Source organism: Melospiza georgiana, chromosome 17 (genome assembly GCF_028018845.1).
Source record: "Melospiza georgiana isolate bMelGeo1 chromosome 17, bMelGeo1.pri, whole genome shotgun sequence".
In the NCBI taxonomy this organism is placed as follows: domain Eukaryota; kingdom Metazoa; phylum Chordata; class Aves; order Passeriformes; family Passerellidae; genus Melospiza; species Melospiza georgiana.
Window position 1 is genome coordinate 11,314,567 of NC_080446.1, and position 27,275 is coordinate 11,341,841.

Here is a 27,275-nt window from a genome sequence, read left to right on the forward strand (position 1 = left end):
GTGTCAGTGTTATAACACAGGCATTAATTGCTGCTCTGTGTCACACATAAAGAATGTTTTATCTTTACTTATTCTTCCTTTGGAAACTACAACAAGAGGTCCAAGATGGAAGCCAAGCAGAAACTTACCTTCTTTTGATGGTAAGCATTGCTCCCAAGAGGATAATAACAAACATCAGGAGACCAGCTATAACTCCAGCCATTTTCACCGTGCTGTCAACTTGCTTTTCAGGTTCCACTGCGTTGGAATTCTGGGTGGAAGCTCCTTAAAACATGGAGGGAGAGGAAGGACAAGATAAAAAAAAAAAATCATTTCCAGGCAAACTGTGCAATGATCCACTTTAAATATTCATTTGAAAGCCTAACAACATATTTGCAATCAGATTGCAATAGACAATTGTCCATCTAACCAAATCTGCCTTTAATGAGGGCTAATGACAGATAATTCAGAGCAGTAATAGGGTGTAAAATCCCAGTGTAGTGCAAATGACACTAATATTTTTCTAAGTTATACTGTAATGGGGCATTTACTCTTCTGAAGCACTCAGCATGTACCCAGAAACAGGATAACAACAGTTCTAATTTTAATCTCAAATAGTTTAAATGGACTTGAAATCCTTACTCCTGGAAACAGTGAGCACAGTAACATGTAATTATAATAACTCTTCTGGCAGAAACTTTTTTCCCTCCAAAATCAGCTCACATTTGTCTTTCTCAGTGTATTGGAGGCCTGGCTTTTCTAAACATCCCATTACAGATACACATGTAACAAGCATTAATCCAACATATAGAGCAGCACCCTCCACACAGAATCATGGAATGATTTGAGTTAGGACCTTAAAGCCCATCTCATTCTAACCGCTGCCATGGGCAGGGACACCTTCCACTAGACCAGGATGAACCTTGGAGCTCCATCCAGCCTGGCCTTGGACACTTCCAGGGATCCAGGGGCAGCCACAGCTTCTCTGGACAACCAATTCCAGTGCCTCAGCACCCTTTATCATCACACACCAGGCATGAGTTCTTCAGCCCAAACCAGAGAGCATAATTTCTGTTTGAAATTTTAGGGGGTTTTGGTTTGTTGGTTTGGTTTTTTAACAAGCAAAATCTACACACCTGAAAATAAACCATATTTAGGAGCATTATTTGCACGGCATTTCTGCTCTAACTGAGCACCTTGGAGACAGCTGCCCTCTACCCTATTGCTGAGACCTCATTAGTCCTCATTACAGACCTTGGCTGTGCTGACTTCAGTGCTTGCTGCACAGAATATTTCCAGATATAGCTTAAGCCAGTGAGCTTGATTTAGAAAGCCCCACAAGATTTGACTCATGGCTACACTAAAGACTAAATAAGCCTATCTTCATTATATTCCAGTTACACTTAACTACTCCTAAAAATATCACCAGTGCAGCTCACAGAGTTAAATGAATTCATGTCACATGAGATCCACCCTTATCTTGGGCTTCACCTTTGCTGCTGCAGCCAGCCAGGTCTTCCCATGCAGCTTAAACGTGGGCAAAGGGAATCAAAGGTGAACACAGAGGGCTGACATCAGACCACCACAATGTTTTGCTCTTTTAGCAGCTCTGTGCTGCTGATCTTCAGGAAATCTGAATCACTTCTGTTCAAAGTCACTTGCTGGGGGAGATAATATCCAGTCAAGCCCATGTGTTGGTGTGACAGCAGTGTTACTGTCACTGGGGTGGTGTTTTGCCTCTTTGCCACACGTTAAATTGCACATGCTTTAAGAGATGATGCACTGATAAAAGCACGATTTCACTTCTCCTACAGCTAAGCTGTTAATTTAGTTTACTCAGAGCAAAACACAAAAATTACCAAGCAAAAAGGACTGGCTCTTGGAATCACACATATCATTTTCAGCTTTTGCCCCTGACAACTCTGCTATTCTGCTGCATTCACCAATTTGCCCATTCAGTTAAGAGTTCACTGATAACTTCTGTGCTCACAGGTCTGAAATGCATTAATGGGACTCCTGAGCATGAAAATAAAATAAGGGATCAGTTGCATATTCCCATCTTCATTTGACAAGCTCTCTCACAATCCTGCAGTAAATGTGTGCAAGAGGTGAGCTCTACACCATCAGACAGGCAATCCCCACTCTGTCACACAACAAAGGCAATGAGAAAGGTACAATTTCTCCCTGAAAATGGCTAAAACTCTATTCATTGAAGTGAAAGTCAGACGTACTCCAAATTATCCTTCAGCTGAGCTGCAGTTACTCTTATGACCCTAAATAATAGGTGTTGGAGAATGGTTTTCTACTATAAACAGCACAGTCAGACGCCCCTCATTTTTGTACCATCTGAATACCCTCACGAAGTGTGAGCTGTGTTAGAAGAAATAAGAATGTGCTGTCAACTCCATCTTCTGATCCCCCAGATTGGTTTGATTTTGCCAGGCTGCTGCTCCTTACCCCAGGCAATGTGTGGTCAGAGTGGTTTTATCTGATATTTCCCACCCCACTGCAGGCTCCTGCAGCTCCAGGAGGGGAAGAAAGGTTCATTATCCATCCTGACACCTCCACACAGTGGCGACTGATTCACTCCAATCTTCTGGGCACCTCTATCTCTCTTGGCAAAGGCCAGCAATTCCTTTAGGCTACCAGCCCAACCATTTGTAATTTGTCTCAGCTAATAGTGCCTAGAATGGAGAATGTGACAGAGTCAGCAAATTCCTGGCTCTGGGATTCTCCAAGCCTTGCAGTGAAACAGGACTGCAAAAGTCCATTGTTTTCCTGCTGTTCTGGCAGATTTTCCATGCAGATTGCTAAATCTCCTCTGGCTGCTCTGGTTTCCCACCTGCCCCAGCACCAGCTGTAGGTGAGAACATTCCTGTCCTGGCAGGAGGAGCTCTGAGAGCTGTTTCTCTCAGGACATGACTTCTGCTGCTTCTGACAGAAACACTGTTTTAGAATTCACTTTTGCTTCTCTCCTGTGACGGTGTCCACAGGGGTTCTTGGATGAGGGAAGAGACTCCATGTTTCAGAAGGCTTGATTTATTATTTTATGATATATATTACATTAAAACTATACTAAAAGAATAGAAGAAAGGATTTCATCAGAAGGCTGGCTAAGAATAGAATAGCAAAGAATGATAACAAAGTTTTGTGGCTCGGCTCTCTGTCTGAGCCAGCTGACTGTGATTGGCCATTAATTACAAACAACCACATGAGACCAATCACAGATGCACCTGTTGCATTCCACAGCAGCAGATAATCATTGTTTACATTTTGTTCCTGAGGCCTGTCAGCTTCTCAGGAGGAAAAATCATAAGGAAAAGATTTTTCATAAAAGATGTCTGCGACACTCTCCCTTATAGAGATGCAGGATCTGAGATCCTCTGAGCACAGCAGCCCATAAAAACTGCTCAGATGGCCATTTCCTACAAATATCTTTAAACACACTTGCAAATCTCTGCACTACTGTACTTGAGGGGCCACCCTTTTCTTTCTGAAAAACCATGTTTATATATTGCTGGCATTAAAAAGGAATGAAAACAACTATAACTGTATTTTCTAGTGGTTACTTCCACCACATTTCCTGGAATGAATTGTTCCTTGTAACAGGAGCTGGATGCTGGAACAGTAAGGCACAGAGCAGGTCACCACTGTTATTAGTGTGTGATTTCAGTGGCACCCAAAGCCCCCATGGAGGTCAGGACCCCATTACTCTGAACTAACACAAACTAGGACAGTTTTCTGCCCTAAGCTTGAGTTCTTAATAAGAAAGGCAAATGATAGCAGGCAGTGCCAGGGGAGTGAAGACTGCAAGCCCCCTAACTCCCTATCTGTGCCTGATCTGCTCCACCAGGCTACTGCTCTCAGAGATGCTCAGTCACAGACATCTTTTATGAAAAATCCTTTCCTTAGGATTTTTCCTCCTGAGAATCTGAGAGGCCTCAGGAACAAAATGTAAACATTGATTATCTGCTGCTGTGGAATGCAACAGGTGCATCTGTGATTGGTCTCATGTGGTTGTTTCTAATGAATGGCCAGTCACAGTCAGCTGGCTCAGACTTTCTGTCTGAGACAGAGTCTTTGTTATCATTCCTTCTTTTCTATTCTTAGCTAGCCTTCTGATGAAACATTTTCTTCTATTATTTTAGTATAGTTTTAATATAATATATATCATAAAATAATAAATCAAGCCTTCTGAAACATGGAGTCAGATCCTCATCTCTTTCCTCATCCTTGGACCCCTGTGAACACGGTCACAATGCTGCTTTCTGTGCTGCACAAAATTCTCATCCCAGGAGCCAGAGCAGTGCCCTGAGTGACTTCCACAGGCACTGACACTCACCCAGCATCCACTGGTCAGTCAGAGCTATTTTAATTCTTTCCCTAGCAACCCAATTGACGTTGTTTCTCTTCAATCCCTTCCAAAATTCCCAGACCCAGCACCTTGCAGTGGGCCAGAAGACACTACGGGCAGCACATTGATGGGAGATGCAGTTCTGGTGATGCTGCAGAGATGCAAAGGGAGCAGGGGCACATGGCCAATTTCCCAGAGCTGTCCAGCTCATCAGCCCCTGAGAAGTCAGGTTTCTGGATCATCACACACTGATGGTTTAATTAAGGTTTTAATTAAGGTCTAATCTGGCCATGCTGCTGCTGATTTATAGAATCACAGAATACGCTGAGCTGGAAGAGACACATCAGGATCACCCAACCCAGCTCCTGTCCCTGCACAGACACCCCAAGAACCCCACCCTGGGCATCCCTGGGGGGATGCTCAAACCCTCCTGGAGCTCTGGCAGCCTCGGGGCTGTGCCCATTCCCTGGGCAGCCTGGGCAGTGCCCTCCGGGGGAAAACCAGCAGTGGCATCTAAGGGAAAGGTACCATGGCAATCTTTTCTCCCGGCAATTTCTGCACAAGGTATGTTATTTGAAAATAAGCCACAAAATACAAAAAAACCTCCTCTGTGGAGGTGGCACTCTGAAAAATATCCAGGAAAGAGTGATTACTGAGTGCATGTAACTAAGCAGGGCTGATAATACAAGTTTCTTCCATAAAACCTATTTCACAAACTGCAATTTGAAACATTCTTTACTTCAGGCAGCAATTACAATATTGCATTTAAAAAAAAAATGGCACTGTCAGGAAAAGGAATTCAAGAGAGCCATAAACAGGAGGAAAAGTCAGGTATTTATGGGAGGTTTCCAGCTGGTGAGGCACAAATTCCTGCAGTGGAAGGGGCACCACAATCACCAGCAGCCAAGACTCTGGAGGAGAGAGAAGCATCCCAAGGCTTAACAGGAGAAGAAAAAAAAATCAAATAAAATTATTCTAAGGACAGCTGGGTCAAATATTCAGAGTCCAGGAAAAGGGCACTGCAAGTGTAAAAGAGTGAAGGGACAAAATGAGAGAAGCAGCACAAGAAATGGGAGGTTCAGCCACCTCCAGGAGACAGGAAAGACCCAGCAAGGGGACAAGTCTGGCAATGATGAGGTTTGGTTTCAAAATTGCAGCACCTAAGAACACAGCTTCTTCAGAAAGAAATCTGCTCTTGGAACAAAAAACAATCAGAAAAATCACTTCAGAGCATTATTTAACCCAGAAAAATTAATGAAAAATATTGGGCTCCCAGTCATTATGTGTTGAAATGATCTGCACAATCAGAGTAATTTCTTTGCAGCACATAATGGCCAGGCAGTGGGCTGAATGTAAAATCTCCTAATAGACCTAGAGGCTTGTATTCAAAAGACAGCTATTCTCAAATCACTTGTAAACACGATTTCCTTTATTTATTTTTTTATGGCGCTTTCTATGTGAGTGGCCTACAAATGATTAAAGCAGCTCTGCATGCAGGAATGTTTTCCCTCATGTTTTCAGCTCCTGATAATATCTATGCCTGTAAAACACAGTCTGGAGTGCAAACACAAGGGCAGACAGGTACCTCCAGGAATGATAACACTGAGATAAAGGTGGAAAGGCACCTTTTTACATCCTGATGAGGAAACCAGCCCAGTGTCATCTGACCACACCCTCCAGCAATTTATCAGCACTAAAAACCAATCTGTGCATGATGCTGGTGCCTCCATGTACCATGAGCCAACAGAGTGGAACAGCTCATCACATCTAAAAGCCAGATTCCTCTTTGTTTCTTTGTTGTAATTCATTAAAAAATAAATATCACAAAGAGGATCACCACACACAACATCACCACACCAATTTTCCACCTCCAGTTGTTGAAGACTGCAAACAGCACAGGCTTAAGCCTGTAATGAGACACACTCATTTCTTTAACAAAGCTCAGAAGGAATTGACAGAATGATGAGACCCAAAAGCTTTCAACCACATTCTGAGCAGAGAGAGCAGCAAAACAAAGCAGTCCTGGAGAGAAAGACAGAGCAGAATTTGTATGAGGGATTTTCAGGCTTACAGGTGGAATCTGTAGGAGGATGAGGGTAAACACACAGTGAGACACCAAGATCAGCATTGCTAAGCTGAATGAGAATTAAAAAATAGCTCTAAGTGAATAATTGATTCTGGAGATTCCAGGCAAATCCTAGGCTATTCTTTCTTCCTACTCTCTTTTTAAAAGAGGAGCCTTTAATTTGTGCTAGAAGCAGATCTATGGTCCCCAAGAATAACAAAGCTTAGAACATTTCCCTGAAAGAGGAGCTCAGCTAAAGAGAGCTGCTGTGGTGCCAACAAGGGATGTGATGGTTCAGGGGGTGAGAGCACATTTCTGTTTTAACTCTTCACTTTTGCAGAACTGTATTTAAAAACTAGCTCCAAAATTATAGAAATGGAAAACAAGGACAATTACCAAATGACAAATTCAGATTTAGAGATGTGACAATTTTTGTGAAGTCAGACACAGGGAGATCAACCTTTTGACTGATAAGAGACAAAAACTTCTCAGTGCCTCTGAGTGTTATGGGTATATCAAGAGATTCACCACAATTCCTGACTTTTCCCCCAGTCAGCCCCCTCTGAACAGTTGCCCTGCTGTCATCATGATTATCACGAAAAATCCACACCCACAGCAGCTGCAGAAGCTGCCAAACCAGTGTGAACATTGAAATAAAGTCACCTTTGAGCCCAAGGGGATGAAGGTGCCTCAGGTACCAGGGTGACCCACAAAAAGCTGCCCTGAGAGGCTCACCCCGAGCTGAGGGAGCAGCAGGAGAGGAGGAATCTCTGTTCCAGCTAAAGGGATCAGCAGGGCGGGTCAGCAGCCTGTGCACACACGCTCTACGTGTGCTGCATGAACACCAGCACGCTTCCTGCGCTCTGCCAGGCTGAAGCAGCACTTTCAGGCAAGACTAGAATGAAGGTTTCCCTTTTCCTCTACAATAACACTACCTACCTTGTAGTTTTATCACAGATCCTAATGCAACCACGTAGTTTTTAGTGTCCAGCTCCTGGAAGAAGCTCAGAAGCTTGTTAATATCAACGCTGTTTCTTAATACTGGCTTGTCAAAAAAAATTATTTAAGGGAACAGGCATCATGTATTTGTAACAGTCCTGGGTGTGTCATGCCTTTGGAAGTGCTGTTAAAGGACACTGATGTCAGGAAAATTAATCCACAAACATCAGAGGTCTATGCCCAAAAAGGAGACAGAGGAGTTCTTTAATTTTATTCCAATAAATGGAGAGCCCATGGGACATTCCCCTGGGGTCTCTCTAATTTTTGGAGGACTCAGCCTCTTTTTTATCCCAATTTCCTGGGCACATTTCTCTTCTCTCTTTCCCCTTTGGCTGAGGTACTTGAGAGGTACAGACTTCCCAGAATGCCTGATACCAGAGATTTCCCTCTTATGTATAACCCTCCCTTTTAATTTTTAATTAAATTCTTACAGAATTTAGGGGTTTTCCCCATTGTTTCTTTCATCTTTCAATATCCCATTTCATTTATCAGCAAACCTATATTTTGTTTGTAAAGGCAAATCTTTGTTTTTTCCATTCATCAATCAGTGGAATCTTTCCCATTGTTTCGTTTATCTCTCAGTGTTGGTTTTATCTACCAGCAGACCCATAGCTTGTTTGTAAAGGCAAATCTGTCATTCCTCTCACTGACAAAAATAACCTATTTAGGAGAATAATTTTAAGTACCTGCCCAGTGGCTGACACACCTCAGAAAGGATCTGTATCAGGAAATGGAGACAAAATCCTGGTCACCCAAATGAGTTGGTGTGAGGGTGTGAAGGTCAGGAACATGAAACCCCACTGTCCTCTAAAACATGAGAGTCTCCTCCTGCCTGCCCCCTCCTCAGTCCCTGTGCAGAGGAGGCTCCAAGGGGATCCAAAGAGCTCTTACTGCAAATTTCCAAGCAGAAGAGATGAAAAACAAGCCCCTAAATTTCATAAGTGAAGAGTCATCCAATGCTCCCTGTATTCAAACTAAGTAAAAGAAAGCCAAAGGAAACTTTTTTTAATTTGACCTTCACATGTGGCTTTCATGTCCAACTACTGACTTTTCTTTAATTTCCACTCCTTTACCTGGCTACCAATTTATCTGCAAACAAAGGTGAACGTCCACTGGTTCAGCCAAGAGCATCCCTTCCCACCAGGTGGGACTTGAAAAGGGACAAGAACCTCCACACTGTTCCAGGTAAATCCTTGCCTGCTTTGGTTCCTGGAGGGCTTGGTTCACACAGATATATTTTATTTTCCTTTCTCCAAAGACCTTTCCATCCTGAACCTACTTGTGTCCTGGCAGTGGATGCTCTGAATTACCAAGGTGATGTTTTCAGTCTCCTGTTGCTGAACTATCCCAGATTTCATCTTAAACACAGTGCTTCTTCTCCTCTTACCTCCAGCTGTCTGTTTTAATTGGGGAGCCCAGGATTAGGGTTTGGCAATGCAGCAGAGCTCTGGGGTAGATAATGACCCCTGGACGTGAGGCTGGAAATACCAAATTCAGTTCACTCCTGGCCTCATCCCATTCTGCACCAGGTTCTCACTAATTCAAAGCTGTGCTCTGGGATAAGGAATTTATCAATTTATCTGCAATTATCTGCAATTTATTTGCAATTGATCTGCATAAAAAGGTGAATGTCCAATGATTCAGGGCCAGCCACAGCCAAGAGCATCCCTTCCCACCAGGTGGGACTTGAAAAAGGACAAGAACCTCTACCCTGTTCCAGGTAAATCCTTGCCTGCTTTGGTTCCTGGAGGGCTTGGCTCACACAGATATAATATATTTTATTTTCCTTTCTCCAAAGACCTTTCCATCCTGAACCTACTTGTGTCCTGGCAGTGGATGCTCTGAATTACCAAGGTGATGTTTTCAGTCTCCTGTTGCTGAACTATCCCAGATTTCATCTTAAACACTGTGCTTCTTCTCCTCTTACCTCCAGCTGCCTGTTTTAATTGGGGAGCCCAGGATTAGGGTTTGGCAATGCAGCAGAGCTCTGGGGTAGATAATGACCCCTGGACACGAGGCTGGAAATACCAAATTCAGTTCACTCCTGGCCTCATCCCATTCTGCACGAGGTTCTCACTAATTCAAAGCTGTGCTCTGGGATAAGGAATTTATCAATTTATCTGCAATTATCTGCAATTTATTTGCAATTGATCTGCATAAAAAGGTGAATGTCCAATGATTCAGGGCCAGCCACAGCCAAGAGCATCCCTTCCCACCAGGTGGGACTTGAAAAGGGACAAGAACCTCCACACTGTTCCAGGTAAATCCTTGCCTGCTTTGGTTCCTGGAGGGCTTGGCTCACACAGATATATTTTATTTTCCTTTCTCCAAAGAGCTTTCCATCCTGAAGCTACTTGTGTCCTGGCAGTGGGTGCTCTGAATTACCAAGGTGATGTTTTCAGTCTCCGGTTGCTGAACTATCCCAGATTTCATCTTAAACACAGTGCTTCTTCTCCTCTTACCTCCAGCTGTCTGTTTTAATTGGGGAGCCCAGGATTAGGGTCTGGCAATGCAGCAGAGCTCTGGGGTAGATAATGGACACGAGGCTGGAAATACCAAATTCAGTTCACTCCTGGCCTCATCCCATTCTGCACTAACTCAAAGCTGTGCCCTGGGATAAGAAAGCCCCTAGAGGGATTGCAATGCACAAAACTTGTGCTAAAAAATAACTTTCAGAAAGCAGAAATTTGTTCAGAGGGAAAAAAACCCAGCCAACCGTTTTCATGCATTCAACTTAAAAATTTCAACTTTATCTGAAATAAATAGCACCAAACAGAATAAACCTGTCAAAGGAATAATATTCCAGTGTATTAGAAGACAAAATGCGGCAACAAACAGATTTGAAGTGGGATTAGATCTGTTTAAAAAACACATTATCTGTCTACAAAACCAGAAGGTATTCCAGGAAACAAAAGAAGCCTCTTCAATGGATTTGAGGGAGCAGGAGTTATTAAATCAACAGTTTTCATGTGCAGCAGGACTGTGTGGGAACAGCAGGAACTCTTTCCTTCCTCATTTTCCACTGATTTTTTTGCAGAATTCTCCACCAGCCCAAGACTTCCCTGGTCACATTTCAGACCCAGGTTTTTTATTGAGATTTCAACATTCTCCCAGGAAGTTTCCTTCTTCCAATGCTGATGCACTACCAAAAATCAGGATCATTTGAACTTCCCAGTAATCCCAGCGCCTTCCTGCCCCTGTATCCTCACAGCTGATGTGCAGTTGAAATAATTTTTTATTGTTGGGTGAGGAAGTCATAGAGAGGCAGGAACAGCCATGCAGCACTGGGAGGGGAGTATTCCTAGAGAAATGTAATCCATATAAAAACTGGAAAAGCAACCCTTCTTTCCCATTAATGTCATGTAACACTGCCACATCCCAGCCATTCATTCTGTGCACATCAGGCTGAAGTAAAAGAACCTAATTCCACAAGCTAATGGGCTCTCCCCTCCATATTTAAATTTTCTGGAGTTAATGATGATCCTGGTCCCATTGTTACATATCTTGGGGCAACTTTATGGCACACACACCTCCAAGTTCCTTCTGATGGAAACTGCAAAACCCTTGAGAGGTTCTGAATCTCCCCGCTGTGAGTGGCTTGGTGCTGCTGAGGCTCAATTCTGCAGCATCTCTGGCTCCAGCAGAAGTTTCTATAGAAACTACAGTTTCTACAGTTCCTCTACGGAGAGCTTGCAGAATCAAGTTTTCCTTTTCTCTCCACCATTTCTCCCACAGCAGGACTCAGCTGTCTATGAATATGCACAACAATCAGCCCCAGAAAATGGCACAGCTCCTTTAAATGGAAATGCAAGCTCCATGCACACTCAGGGGACCCTTGGGGCTCTTCTATCACGCTCAGGAGCTGCTGTGAAGATTTGAGAGCTCAGCTGACCCTCAGCACAGACAGATCTCCACTGAAGGAGTGCCATGAAAGCACTGCCCTCCTTTATGCTGCAGTTGGAGCAACTGTAAAAGTAATTTCTCATGCAAAACAAGCATTAAACAAGAAGTCACGAAGCTGCTCAGACCTCTGGAAGCTTGACCAGTTTTCCTTTTTCTGAACTGATAATCACCTGTGCTCAAGAGGCTGGGCTGGTTTGGCGTGGTCACCTGGTGTCTACCTATCACTGCTAAGAACAAGCAAAATGGTTCCCAGGCAGCATGCACGAGACAAAAAAAAAAGGAAAAAAAAAATTTACCTCATAATGGTTATTATAGTTCCATTCTTTCATTTGCAAGAACTCACATTTTAAGGAAAGGAGAAATGAGTATGGGGAGATAAGGAACCATTAATGAGCCCTCTGCCTTGGTTTCAATTACACTGTGAAATTAATTTAATGCACTTTAGGAATACAAGAGGTAATCGCTCTCTCTTGGTAAGAGGTTGCAATTTTCTCTAATAAAGTGTCGATATAAATATGTTGCTTTAAGACAGGGAGAACAAGTCAGTTAATTCAGAAAGAATGGGACATATTAAAACAAATGCTGTCAAGGAAACCAAATGGCAAAACCTATAAATAACCCATCTGAATGAAAATTGTATGGCAGAGAGCTGGTAAATTGAGGTTTAATTATAAACATTTTTAAAGACTGTTTTATGTTAATGAGATGCATCCAAGTGCCTAATGCTGTGAAAGATAACATTAGTCCAGTAATTAAAAAAAAAAAATAAAAAAGAGAATAGCCCATGTGAGGAGGAATGTAGCAAGAGATCTGAGACCAACAAATCTGAAAAAAAAAGAACAAACGTAGATACAAAAGGTTCATAATGTTGAACATGCTGGCAAAGTGGGGGATGGCTACACAGAGTGGACAAACGCAGGGAGCTTTCTGATGGATCATCCCAGGTCACCCAGCAAGGGCTGGTGGTGATTCCCTGCCTCTGGCCCTTCCCAAGGCAGCACCAGCCTCTCATGGAGCCACTGGATGGAGGGAAATGAGCTCAGGAGATGTGCTGGCCCAGCTGGGAACACACTGGCTCTGCTTTGGAGGAGCTGCTGCTCTGAAATGCTGATGCCACCCCCTCCTCCCAACATTTAATAACCAATACAAAAGAATTTGAGAGCCTTTTCTTGCCACCACAAGGATCAAGTTCATCAAAGGAGGGGCAGCTCACAGAGAACCATGAAGAGAAGACACCACCAGAGAGCTGGGAAGCAGCTCCTGCACAGAGCTGGGCTGAACTGAAAAGGGCTCATCTGAGCAGCCTATTTCTGGCTAAAGAGTAGGGGGAAAAACTGGGAAAGCTCCAGTTTGTTTTTTTGGTTTTTTTTTTGTTTGTTTGTGTTTTTTTTTTTTTTTTTGGGTTTTTTTTAATGGATTAAACCACTTTTAAAGCCACTCTGCTTTGGTTTTCTTGGTGCTGGGGCAGCGGGACACAGAGAGCCAGGTCCCTGCAGCCAGCTGGAGCAGAGGCGGTGCAGCAGCCCCGAGCGTCTCTCGAGCGATTAAAGAGCCTCAGCTCTGAGCAGGTGCCTTGCAGCAACACCCAGGATGTGTTACAGTCCCCCAGCAACACATGCCTAACACATTTCACTGCCTAATTACTCCCACACTCACGTTCAGTGCCCTTGTTAATCCAGTGCTTCAAGAGAATTCTTGCCTTGCTTAAACACGCCTGGATCCTAATCTTGCTGTCGCTGGTGTAAATCAGAACTCCTTTCACTGCTGCTAATGGAGTGACAAATGTCTAGGAATGGGAAAATTAGGCTTCTATTCCAAAATGAACATTTTGTCTGGCACCAGTAGTATGTATTTATTTACTTGCATCAAATCAATTTTTTTCTCCTCTGGTACCAACTCAAGTAGAGCTTTTAATGCTGAGATAGAGCCTGACTCCAAAGTAGGGGTTTTTTTCCCCCTGATTTCTATTAAAGACACCACAGTGGCATCCTCACTGGCAGCTCTGAAGATTCTGTTCAAGGCAGACTGCAGGTTTGCTCATTCCATCCTCAGAAAAACACCAATGCAAATGAAGGGGAATACAGAGCAATGCCGTTAAGGATAATCAATATAACGAGCAGACAGAAGACAGCACAGACACAGGAGGTTATCTAGAACATTCCAGCTATCAGGACATGGTGTAATCACAGTTTTGTGAGCGTCTCTGTGCATTGCCCTCTCCAGGGGCTAGTCCCTTTATCCATATGGAATTAATGTACCGTGGGAATGCAGCCTCAGGATGTATGGAAACCTGAAACTGTGGGAAAGCTCACAGAACCACCTTGCTCAGCTGTAGCTGTGGCAGCTCCTGTGGCATTACCATCACCCCATCTCCTGTGAGCTGCACCCAGCTCTGCTCCTTTGGAGATCTAAACCTGCCTCAAACCAGGCACAGCTGGGCCATCCCAGCTCCGTGCTGGGGGCCAGGCACTGGGAATTATGGAATTGCAATTCAGAGCCAGGGAAAAGAGGAAGAGAATTTCCACAGAGATTTCTGCACTGCACACAGAGGAATAAGATACCTACCTATAAATCAAAAGTGATATGAAGCAAAAGTGATATAAATCAAAAGTGATATGAATTGAGACAGCGAGAATAAACACTAGAACTGCCATCATTTCTTGTCCTTTTCCATTCAAGTCAATAAAGGAAAAAACCTAAAGAATAAGATCACCAAAAAGCAGTGGCTCTAGACATCCTCAGGCCCTACCCATCTCTTTAGTGTCTCTTATTAAATTAATCCTAGCAAGAGATTTTTTTCTAAAAAGAGATGACATTCAGAACCAACAGAAGGAGGGGGGTCATTGACTGAGTGGCTCAGTGACTTTTCCTGGTGACCTAACAGGGTTAATGAAATTATCTCAGTTTGCAAAAATCAACTGAAGGTCAAACACTTACAGGACACTTTGCTGAGGTACCCAAATCAGAGTGTGCAAACAAAAGGTCGTGTCAGAATGGGATTTTTCAAGCTGTGTAAGTTATTTTGTTTTGAGTAATCACGGAGCAAATATCCTTCTTGCTAGCATGACAACATTCTTCCACCAGCTCCAGAAAAATGAACAACTGAAATGGAAGGAACAACTGGTTTCCAAAAATTAATTAATCCAGTATCTCTGATCTCATGAAGATCCTATGCTATTGGAAAAGCTTGTGGGGATTCATTTCACCCAATGCTGCTCTTGCTCTTTCTACCACCAGAAAGCCAAAATCAGGTATTTGAAATGGTCACGTTACTACCAGCTGAGAGAACTGAGAGGAAGGAGACACATAGACTGAGACACACAGAATGTTTGTAACCCAGAGAATGAATTAAATAAAGATTTTACAAGGAGCTTTTAAACAGGAAAGGAACAAGAGGGAACGGGGAGCACCAGAGCCACAGATGAGAAGGAGAAATGGGAGAAATGGCTCCTCCTCCTCCTCAGCTTTCAGTGGTGACACAACTGCTTACAGCCCCACCAGTGTGCATGACAGAGCCTGGGCAGGGAAACACCTGCACAGGTGGGAGCTCCAGTGGCTCCACAGGGAGATGGAAAATGCTCTCCAGCGCCTAATGGGGTTTCTCTGAGCCCTCCCAACTCCCCTGCAAGTGCAGATGCAGAAGGGATCAGGAGAAAGGACCTTGAGGTCGTTAACTTCTGCCACAAGTCAAAACAGATGGAAAAAAATGGAAAAAACAGGATGGTGCCTCAAAGGATTTCTGGGCTCCTGCCAAATTTGGTGAACTCTCAAAGCCTCCACAGGCAGCCATGCAGGTATTTGACATTTCAGCACAGCAGCAAGAGCACAAGCTGGCAAAGTTTGGGAATGGGGAGGCACCAGCAGCACCCCAGCATTTTCCCCACAGCTCCTTGGCACACTACAACTTGTAGTGGGGAAATCTTTTACAGCTACTCTGTGCTGCAAATAAACTGGTGTCTGACACCTTTTCCAGTCACTGCCACCCCAGTGCCTGGCTGGGACAGCCTGGGGATGTCCCCACAGGGACATGGAAAATGCTCTCCTGTGGCTAATGGGGTTTCTTTGAGCCCTCCCAACTCCTCTGCAAGTGCAGATGCAGAAGGAATCAGGACAAAGGACCTTGAGGTCGTTAACTTCTGCCACAAGTCAAAACAGATGGAAAAAAATGGAAAAAACGGGATGGTGCCTCAAATGATTTCTGGGCTCCTGCCAAATTTGGTGAACTCTCAAAGCCTCCACAGGCAGCCATGCAGGTATTTGACATTTCAGCACAGCAGCAAGAGCACAAGCTGGCAAAGTTTGGGAATGGAGAGGCACCAGCAGCACCCCAGCATTTTCCCCACAGCTCCTTGGCACACTACAACTTGTAGTGGGGAAATCTTTTACAGCTACTCTGTGCTGCAAATAAACTGGTGTCTGACATATTTTCTGGAAAAGTAGCCCCTGGGGTGGTTTTGAAATCTTTAGAAGAGTTGTTAAAAGCAGCTGTAAACTCAGAGAAGGAGCTCAGGCATTGTCACTGTTGGTCCCTCAGGAGATGCACCTTGTGAACCAACCTGGGGCTGTTTTGGGTTTGCTGTGTGTGACCTGTCAGCTCGCTCTGTTCTGAGCTCACCACAATGAAAATCAGGAATGTTTGTTCAATTATACCATGAAAATGGCATGATGTAAGAATTGTGCCACGCTGTGTACAAGGTTAGGCTTACACGAGATCTCCTCTTATCTACTTTGTACAGTTGTGGAGAGAACAAATTGAATGGGAAGTTAATGTCACTTTTTCAGTGATGTTCTGCCAACAGCAAGAACAGTCCTCAGGACAGAAAAGCTGTCAACAGAATGAGGGGAAGGAGGAACCACAGGGAATTATACCCTGCATTAAAAAAATAACAGAGGCCACAAATATAGTGGAGTGGTCCTAGAAATTGTTGTTGTGCCTTGGCAATCTTCCTTTTTTAAAAAAATAAAATAAAAGAGGAAATAAAGAGGCCGGTTCTTTGGCTAGGAACTGTAATCAAGTTGTGCCACCACTGTAGTTTTTACATTTCTGGTACTGTGTTTTGCAGGAAAGAGAGACCCACATACCTTTTGTTGCCAGCCGGACACAGTTGATTTTTGTTTCCTGAAAAATAAAAAAACACAAGAAAAATATATAGGAAAACATCACAGCGTGTAATTTGCCCATCTACAGTAAACACACATTACTTTAAAAAGCTACTAAAAATACATATATATCTTTTCTTGCACTTCATCTTTGAAAATACCACCAAGAGTTTTTGTTGCATAAAACACTCCACACTACTGGATTTGCTTGCAGTTGGTTCTCTTAAGTGTTGAAAAGTTGGGAGTGACAGCACGTTTCTCCACGCTCCACGTGTGAGTGATGGGTCCCACACAAGTGCCTGATTAGCTAATAGAATTTCCCAGTTAAATGACCTGCTCTGTAATAGACTGACAAGCCTTGGGTCAAAAGTACACGCCACTGTACATCTCATTTTCATGCACCATTACTGTAAATTTTGCAAATTGGGTATTTATTTAAACACATGGCAAACAGACACCGAAGAAGTCATTTGAATGTTTCAGCTCTCTGATGGATGTGGAGCAGACCAACATTCTGTGCTACTGCCTCTGCCAAACGAGCTGTTCTAACAACCCTCACCACTGCAGCTCCTCATTGCAGAGCTGGGACAAAGCCCAAAGCTCTGTGTTCAATCCACCCTGGAGCCTGCAGAGCTGCAGAAAAAGGATTTGGATCCAAATGTTGGCTTTGGCTTCACAAACAGCTCAGACTGTGCAGCTTTCTCAGGCCACCTCTGCTGCAAACACAACCTCCGTGGAGCCCCCGGCTCCTCAGTGCTCAGCCCTTCCTGGCAGGGGTTGCTGCTGTCCAGCCTGTGATTGCCATCCAAATGGGAATGTGCTGCCTGCTAAAGAGCTGCCTCTGTCAGGCACTAATCTGCTGCAAGGCTTGCAGAGCACTTTATGCCTCTACACGTCTCAGGTGTAATGAATCCAGCATAAATTACTGTGCTGACAATGCTTCATTAATATGGATGCTGTCTGTGCCCTGGAAACAACAGCCCAGCAAAGCAAGCACTGCTGAGCACCTCCTTCCATCCTCAAACAACTGGACAAACCTTGTGCAAAATCTGAATTTGCTCTTGGAGAAAATTGCTCCATCTGTGACAAATCCTCCTTGGTTGGAGCAGACACACACTGTGCCTTTCTCCTCGTGCTTTTGTTGCACATAGGAAGGGGATGATTGCAGGATCCATGCTGGGAAATGCTGGGAATCACAGGAGCAATTCCCTCTGATCCCTTCCTGTGATGCCACACAATCTGGATATAAGGCACACTGTGTGCAGTCTAAGAACAATGAGATGCCCAGAAGGACAAACCCTCCCTTTGACCTTGCCTTCAAACTCTCTTAAGGAATTCCTGGCTCCTTGAGGACAATCCATGTCTGTTTCCCAGTCCAGAGTGGGACTGAAGCCCTATTCATCCCAGCAACCCTGGGATTACACCAAGGGTTGTAATCAGAAACATCTCTGCTTACACGCCTTTGTCCCCCCAAAATCAGCTCCCCTGAACAACCTGCACCAACACTGGCACTGCAGAGTCACCACAGCTGCACACAGAGCTCCCCACTCCCCTCATTCCAAGGAGTTGGAATTCCCAGTTATTCTGCAAATCCAAAGTCCTTGTTGCTGCTTGGGATGTATGGAGCAGGAAAAAAACAGCTTTGTTTGCAGAGCTGACTCTGCACATAGTGCTGGGAACCAAAGACAGACAGGTCCTGATGTAGTTTCTGATCTACAACAAGGTGAGCTGGAAAATCAGCAGTGAAGAGTAAAATAAAATATTAAGAGACGGGATTTTTGCAGTCTGCAAGTAGGTGGACACTTGCTCCCATTTTCTTGTGTATTTGTTGCTTTCTGCTGGCTTCAGAATGTAACAGAAAGCTGGAGAAATTAGTCAGTGCTGGAAAAAGAAGAGTCTAGAATGATCTCATTTGGACATGTGTGTATTCCTGCATGAGACCCTCCCACAGGGTGATTGGGAATACAGAATTTGCTCTGTTTGCATCTGCACCCACTGATGGCTGCATTGAGCACAACCACAGCTCTTAGAACTGGCACTGCCAAAAGCAACAGCTACAGGGACAAGATGTGGACTTCAGAACTTCGTTTCAAACTGCATCTTCTGGGGAGGAAAGCATAAAAGGACCTGCACAGACACCAGCTCCCAGAGGTGCTAAAGTGTAAAGACTTGAATTTAGTCCATATTCTGGATTAAGGCTGATTATTCCACTGCTCTCCATTGCTGATCTCTTTGGTGTCTCATGAAAATGAGATCCCTTTCAATCTACTCTATTTTTCTTTGGTTGATACTGAGAATTGTAAGTTTGCATGAATCTTTTTAAGAAGGAACAAAATAAATAAATACATTTCCCCCCCCCCAAAAAAAAAATCAAACTCAAAACAACTAAAAAAAAACCCAACTAACCCAATCATCCTCCCAAAAAACACAAAACCCAGTTTCGCACAATCATGTTTGTTTTCTGAAAAATATTACTTTTGCTTCAAGGCTCTTTCCTGTACACAGTAAAGATCATAAAATGTTAATGGGCTGGGATGCACCTTAAAGTGCCACAGGCAGGGGCAATGCTTTTATTTTTATATTTTTCCCCTAAGCTACATTCCCCATCTTTGAATTTGTACACACTAGTTCTTGTCCTATCACTGCAAGGGTCTTCTCTTTAGCCACCAGCAAAGCAGGAATAAACAATGTTGGTAATTATCAATGGTCCATCCAGCTTACCTAAAGCAATAGCAAAAAAATAATTAAATAAAGACATAATAGTAGAAGTTTTAGAAAAAAAACCCAAATATTTTCCCCAAAATTCAGTCTCTGTGGTATTTCTGAATATTCTTTCAAATGCTGCAATACTTATTTCCCATTTAATGATATCACAGAAGTTTTACAAGGCCTTATATATCTACAACAATCTTAATGATACCCAGAGAGCCAACATATTCTGCATATCTGTTTCATGCTATGGCTGAACTCACAAGAATAAATTAAATTGAGATGCCAGCACTGCTTCAGCTCTGTATCACTGCCAGGTTAAGGCAGACATTTTACAGCCAAACAGCAATGGAACAACGTAGGCACATTTTAACTGAGATAATGGAATAGGAAAACACTCCATGGCTACATCCTGCAGCTCCTGACCCAACCCTCACTTTCCAACATGCTCCACACCCTGAAAGCTCCCTGCAAAATGAGCCCATCCACCTCCTACCTCAACATATTGATGGAAATTTGCTTTCTGGAGCCCATTTACCAATGAATAAAAGAAGAGTATGGAGTACCCTCACTCAAGGCTGAAGCCTGGCTGTATTTTTCAGTCCACACAGCATGGGCACGTATGAGCAGTGTGTGTCAGGGTGCTGCAGCCTGTTCCTGCAGGGAGGAGCTGCAGCTTCCATCAGCACAGCCCAGGGACCCTCTGTGAGCCCTCTGTGCCCACAGCCTGGGCACTGCACACCATGAGCCTGCTCTAGCATCCCCCTGCATTTCCAGGGCTGCTTAAAACATTCTTTTAGTATAGGTTTATTCTTTCGTTTTAGAAGTAAAGGGGCTGCTGCTGTCTACTAATTACTGAGGTTCCTAAATGCGCATCTCACTCAAGTGAAATGCACGATAACAAAATGAGTTCTGCCTCTGTCTCTTCAGTGTTTGGATGGGAATAATTTTCTGCAGAAAAGGGCTACGAGGGCAGCAGGACATATGTTTATGTGACAGCTGCATCTTCACAACCTAAAAAGCCACATGATCTTTTTTTTCCCCCCCTTTCTTTGAAACTGACAGCTTGCTGTTTACAGACTACCAACAGCAATGAAAGCAGCAAAGCTTTTTCATCCATCTGTTTTCACACCCACCATTTTTCCCTTTCCTTTACTACGATTATGACTTTGCAGCAGTCAAACAGAGCTCGCCTTGCCTCAAGAGCCCCCTGCCAGCCCCAGCAGGACCTGCTGTCCCCAGGTGTGCCATGGGGGCTGCCCTACAACAGGCAGAGCTTTTTAGGCACCTCAAACTGGGAAATTTTGTCTGCCGATGGTGCATGGACCAGACAAGGAATCACCACTCTCCCCCTGGCCTCAGTTCTACCTTTAGTTCCCCACGTCCCAGAGCTGAACATGGAATTTGTTAACAACCTGCTTCACACAGCATAGAAACCATGGGTTTGCCCAGCCTTAAGGAGTTATTTATTTGGTACTCAACAAATTTTGCCCAATCTAAATTATGTGTTTATTTTCTATGCCATTGCAGCCAGTGGTTTGTAGTCTTAAAATATGTCTGTGCAGGGTCAATGGACTCCCTTATAATTTTTATTGCCAGCTCCAGGAAATTGCTATTTCCTTCCAAAGACTATTATTGCTATTCCAATTATCAGCTCTTTTTTTTTAGTATTTGTGTCATTTGGAAAAGGGAGGTTTAACAAAGTGGTTAGGGCTTTTATTATTTACAATAGGAAGTCATGTCAATGATCTGTAGTTGATGACTGGATACCCACTCCTCTAAACCTCTCAAAAATGATGTAGGCTGGGGGAGGATTTTATTCATTATGCAGAAAACACTCAGGTCCACATCCTCTGGTCAACCAGATGTGGAAACAGAGGTGTACAAAGAGTGAAAAGTTCCCATAGCTGCTTTATGGATGAGATTAAGAAGGAGTGAATGTAAGTGGATAAACTGCACACCCAAAATCCTCCCCAGCACAGAGCTGGTGAGTAGCTCACAGAAGTGATGCAGGCAGCCCTGGTGCCATTTCATCTTTCAGAGCACAGCTCGTGCTGAACTCAGCCTCCCTGTTTTTTTCATGGCCATCTCCAGAGGGATGAATGGCATCTCTCTGCTGGCAGTTCTATCCATACCTCCCAAATGTTCCAGAGGAATAATGCTGTGTGCTGTGAGCAGACATGTCAGCATCAAGAAATCCAGCCTCAACTCCCCTGATAATAATGAGCTGCCCGATTGTGCATGTAGTACAAGTCATTAGAGAGGCAAAAAATCAATAGGAATCTCGGTAGAGTCTATCATTCCCTCAAAAAAATAATATTCTCATTGATTCCTGCAGTGCTACTTTTCACAATTCTGGGTTAAAGACATCAGTCACTTGTTGGACCACCAGGCTGGCAGAGCAGCTGGCAGCATCCCCCCATCACTCCCAGCTGTGTTACACAGGCTCCTGCTCATCTCCCACTTCAAGGATAAAATGGCCAAGAGTTATTGATTGCAACTGTGCTGTTAAAAATTTCATTTTAACTCAATGAGGTAAAATGCAGCTCCAGAAAGGATTTGTTTTAAGGAGCTCTGGTTTCTGAGCTGCTCAAAAATTCAGGCAGGTTTCACATAGGAGCCAAAAATTCTCCCCATTGGAGTGTGGTGCTGGATCAGCAACCAGAAAAAGACCTGGGGACAACCAAACCTGCAGCATCAGTTTGATTATTGAGCCAGTGTAAGGATAAGGAGTAACATAGGGTTGTCAACTTGGCCTCATGTTGCAGACATCTTTTCATGAAAAATCCTTTCCTTAGGATTTTTCCTCCTGAGAAGCTGAGAGGCCTCAGGAACAAAATGTAAACAATGGTTATCTGCTGCTGGGGAATGCAACAGGTGCATCTGTGATTGGTCTCATGTGGTTGTTTGTAATTAATGGCCAATCACAGTCAGCTGGCTCAGACTCTCTGTCCAAGACAGAAGCTTTATCATTCTTTGCTTTCTATTCTTAGCCAGCCTTCTGATGAAACCTTTTCTTCTATTCTTTTAGTGTAGTTTTAATGTAATATATATCATAAAATAATAAATCAAGCCTTCTGAAACATGAAGTCAACATTCTCGTCTCTTCCCTCATCCAAGAACCCCTGTGAACACCGTCACAGCCTCACCTTCCAGAGGGAAAAACACTGGCAGGGCTGGAGTTTGAAAGGGGCTGAGCTCAGGGACGGTTTCCAGACAAGCAAACCTTCATGCTCTGTCAGGCAGCCATCTGTAGCAGGTGGCACCAGGACAAGCAGCAAACACCAGATCCCTGCCTGGATGGCTGTGACACTGTCTGGAGATCCTGCCAGAGCACAGCCAAGCCAAATGTGCCCTCTGCTTCTGTGCCACCTCTTGTGCTGACTCCTTCTATCACCTGAGTAGTAACTAATGGTGCTCCTCACTCCCACAGCCACCAAGCCTGCAGTTTCTGTGTGCCCTTCCTCCTTCTCCCCTCTCTCACTCCAAACTCTGCCACATTTCAGCTCAGCATCTGCGTCTCAGCAGTGTCTGGGAGAGAAATTCACATGATTTGGAAGTGTTTTGTGTTACAAATCTGAAAAGAACCCAGTCTCACCATGTTCTGCTCAGACTCCAGTCTGGAGGCAGCACCACAGTGACCAAAATGCCCAGGAGATGGATCCAGCCAGCCCCAGCTTTTCCATTCACACTCTGAGACAACCACAGCAGTGCACAAGAGAAGGCAGAAGAGCTGGTGATCTGCCTCTGCAGCAATTTGCCACACTTGTTTTGCATCCAGCTGTTAATTATGTTCCTTTCAGTGTAACAATCAGAGCTAATGGCTGCAGAGCAGACGGGAACACCGAATGAGCACAGCCCTCCATGTACAGAGGAGCTCAAACAATGCACAACTCCTACAACACTCCTAACCTCCTCCTCATCAAGCTTTTTGACCAAATCCAGGCTGTTTCTTGAAATCAGGCTCTCCCCAGAGCCCTCTGTTTCCAAAGGAAGATGTTCTGGTTCACTGCATGAAGGCTTCTCATTGCAGCTTCCAGGTGTGGAAAGAAATTTCATCATTCCACAACTGTCAGTGATTAATGAAACTATGGAATATCCTAATTAGAAAATGAGTGGCAATGTTCTGTTAAGTTTTTTCATGTGTAAGGGAACATAAGGCTCTACTTTAACCCTGCTAAATTGTTATTGTTGCAGGCTTTTTGCAGATGTGCTTTAAGAAAAATCATGGAATGGTTTGGGTTGGAAGTGACCTTAAAGACCATCCAGTTCCAATGCCCTGCCATGGTAGGGACACCTTCCACTATCCCAGATTGCTCCAAATCCCATCCAACCCAGCCTTGGACACTTGCAGGGATGGAAATGCCATTTTGCAGCCAAAATTATTTGTAGGATTTTCCAACACCTGGATTTGGAAATCCTTTCCAAGAATTTTCAAAGCTGCTAAGGTTACAGACAAGTGAAAACTCAGAATTTTACAATACAAATAATACCTGCAAATAATTCTGGGAATGGAACAAAAACCTGCTATTCACAGATGCAAATTGACCCTAATGTTTGAAATGTGGGGCATAATGATTTTACCAAGAAACAGGGATCAGAGCAGAAGCTACACCTCTGAAGATCCACATTCCACTCTTGGGCATTTCCTCTATACTTTTACCCACACCTTACACCTTCAGGATATATAAAGCATATCCTGTAGAAATATAAATAAGTAACACAGGAGGAAATTGCTTTCTCAAATAGGAATTTACTGTGTCTGGCTGGATACTTCTCATCCTGTCATTGTTGAATTAAGACTATTTTATTAACTTATGCTTAAAAAGCTCTCCTGTTAGGACAGCCCTAGCAAGTCATCCTTTTTTGAGTCCTTAACACCTGGAATGAAGGGTGAGATGCAGGAAAAGCAGGAACACCAGTGCTGCCTGAATCCAGAACACCAAGGGAAGCCTACACTTCCATCCTCACTACCCATTTATGGAATATTATATTGTACTTAAGCAAATAAAGTTTCTTCTTCCCTGGGGATCCATTCACTAGCAATTAACTATCACACATGGGGGAACTAACTAGAAACAGAGAGACACATACATATATTCACAATTTCTTTATAAAGGCAAATCCAAAACTGAATTAACTGAGCAGTGCTAGAAGGAAACTGTATTGGCTAGAAAGGAAACCAAGGTGAAAACCAGCATAGTGTTGAAGAGAATTTGTACTTGTCAGCCACACAGCTGAAGCTGTGCAGGAAAATGGTGATAAATGAAGGGTGTAAAGCACTCAGATGTGTTGTGAACATTCCTTGGCACTGCCAGCCTGTGAAACCATCCCAGTCCTCTGCAATGTGCAGCTGCATTTCAGGTGTAAAAGCCACTAAAGCCTGCACTGTTCACCTTTGACTGATTTTTGTAATTTTTCTCTCTCAGGGGTGATATCTGAGAGAATTTATCTATGTAAAAATTTAATTTCTGAAAGCACTGGCAAACAGGCTAATAATAGCAGACTCTGCTACCCAAATTTGTGATGCCTTTTTAATACTCTAAGACTCTTCAGGAGGCCAGAGGGGCAAATTCTCTTGTGTTATGTATGAATGAAACACAGCTGGGGAGCCAGAGGGGAGGAAGGTGATCCACTGAGGCTGGGTCTGGCCTGAAACAGGAGAGGTAAAAGGTCACAAATTACCCTCAGCTGGAAGAGGAGAGAGAGGAGAGGCCTCCTGTTTTCCTGTGGTGGGATGGGGTGTGTTGTGGCATTGTTTGTGTCATTGGAGTCTGAGAATAGGGGGGGAGCTACATTCCCTGTGCAGTCTGCATTTTAAACCCAATAACACAGAGTAAAAATATATAAAAACACAGAATTACAGAGGGGTAGGACAGATATGCAGAAAGTCCCCACTGCAGAACCTGATTTCCTCAGGCTGGAACTCCCAACCACAAGTGCTGCATTAGGATATGGCCAAGTGCAAGCTCCAAGCTAATCCAAATTCATAACAGCTCCTCCAAAATCACAAGCACTGTGAACTATCAAGACACTGCAATTATGGCTCTTAAAAGCACAATAGCCCCTACTCTGACATTCATGCTTATTGAAGGATAGGAAAAAATATCTAAATTCTAAGCAGCTCATTTAGTAAATCACATGGCAACATGTGCCTTTACAGAATCAGGGTCCTCAACAGATTTCTCATTGGATCTGAGCATCAGAGAGAGGAGATTTGAGTGAAGGACAAGTAATGGCATACTTGATTTTCATCAGATTTCTGTAAGAGGGTAATAAGAAGGAGACGTTAAACCAGCATCCAATCGAGAAGGAAGGAGAGTGATGAGGAGGACAGAGAGAGAGGCAGTCACACCTACAGAGGCAGCTCAATTTTCCCTGCACTTACTCCATTGGCCTTGCTAAGAGCCTGGAAGTATATGCTGTAGCTTTTCAGGGGAGACAGAGGAGCATTCCAGTAGCCATTGTAGGTCTTGTTGTCGCCCACGGTGAAGGGCTGTGTGACAGGAAGGTTGATGGGCTTCAGCTCAGCTGCAAAGTAGTGTGGGGAGTCCAGGCTGGAGGCGTTCTTGTAGCTCACTGGCACGGAGAAGCACTCGATGATGTCTGCAGCTCTCCGGGCTTTCTGCAGCTTCTCCTCCTTGACAACGAGCTGGTACACACTGGGAGAGACACAGAAAGGTGAGATTAGAGACCCCAGAGCCTTCAATGTTGGCAAGGAATAAAAGGACAAGAGCACAGAAAAGTCAGAAACACACAGCTGAGGCAACCCAGTGTGAAAAGTTTTATTATATATATATAATATATAATATATAATATATAATATATAATATATAATATATAATATATAATATATAATATACCATATATAATATACCATATATTATATATCATATATCATATATCACATATAATATACCACATATTATATACCATATATTATATATTATATATCATATATCATATATCATCTATCACATATCATATATTATATGGCTCTACGCAGATATTTACCATATGTATTTAGATGTATTGATTAGTAGTGCTGTATTAACATTTTTATAATCTGATAAATGCAGTCTTGTAATTAAAAGGTAACTTTTGTAGTTAAAATAAGAACTATGTTAGTGGGATTTCTTTAAGAAAGGAATGAGGCAGCCCCAGGACACCGAAATCTTTCAGAGAAAGAGAATTTATTGCCCTCTTATCAGAAGAAACGAACTTCTTCCCACCTCGAAGGTGCTGTTAGGATTCAGAGGAAGAAATTGACAATGACCAGACAGAATCCTGTATTTGAATGGAATTTATGCATCATGTATGAATATGCAACAGGCTGTTGTTTTTAAGGGTCCTTTTCTGGGGCTCGTGCTGCCCAGAAAAAGGTACCTGGACATCTGTAACTCTTTGTTCCTATTGTCTCATATTATCCTAATTCAATATGTCCAAATTATTATTACTCTAATTGTATTACTATTTTTATAACCATTTCATTGCTATTAAACTTTTAAAATTTTAAAAACAAGTGATTGGCGTTTTCCACACCAGCAAGCACAGCACATTTTTCGCTCCTGGCACAGCAGTAGCAGGGGCAGTGGCCACTGAAAGTCACTGTGGGGGCAAGATGCTGGCTATGTGCTCTGTTGGTTTAATTGAGTAAATCAGGATCAACCTGGGTGAAAGAACAGATTTCAATCATGTCACTCTTTAGGAAAAGGAGTAACTAATAAAATATCCAGTCTAGAATGAATTTGTAATGTGCTGAATGTTGGCAAGCAGATGGTTTCGCCTTCAGCCACCAAACTGAAACATGAATTCTTTGCTTGGCCCAAATGGTGGCTGCAGTGGAGGAGAGCATGAGCAGGTGGCAATGGTGTCAGGTGCCTGTGGGAACAGTTTCAGGGTGCAAAAAGCTATTTAGGCCAAAAAGAATCTTGAACATCACTCTTTTTGGCCCTCCCTCATATCTTGATGTCCTCATAAGGACCCAGTGAGGCCCTGGCACAGGTGCCCAGAGCAGCTGTGGCTGCCCCTGGATCCCTGGCAGTGCCCGAGGCCAGGCTGGACAGGGCTTGGAGCAGCCTGGGATGGTGGAAGGTGTCCCTGGCCATAGAAGGGGGTTGAAACTAGATTGACTTCAAGTTTCCTTCCAACCCAAACCATTCTGGT

At 43.6% G+C, this 27,275-nt stretch overlaps 1 protein-coding gene across 5 annotated transcripts in view; it reads right to left on the bottom strand.

The window, feature by feature from the left end:
* Positions 1-27,275, bottom strand: part of PTPRT (protein tyrosine phosphatase receptor type T) — a 491,783-nt gene that overhangs the window by 79,827 nt on the left and 384,681 nt on the right. For all 5 annotated transcript variants that reach the window (XM_058036502.1, XM_058036501.1, XM_058036499.1 and 2 more), the window contains exons 12-14: positions 25,498-25,771; positions 16,383-16,419; positions 129-264 (exon numbers count right to left, since the gene is read on the bottom strand). In XM_058036502.1, coding sequence (XP_057892485.1) covers positions 129-264; positions 16,383-16,419; positions 25,498-25,771 — 447 coding nt within the window. The remainder of the gene's footprint in view (positions 1-128; positions 265-16,382; positions 16,420-25,497; positions 25,772-27,275) is intronic.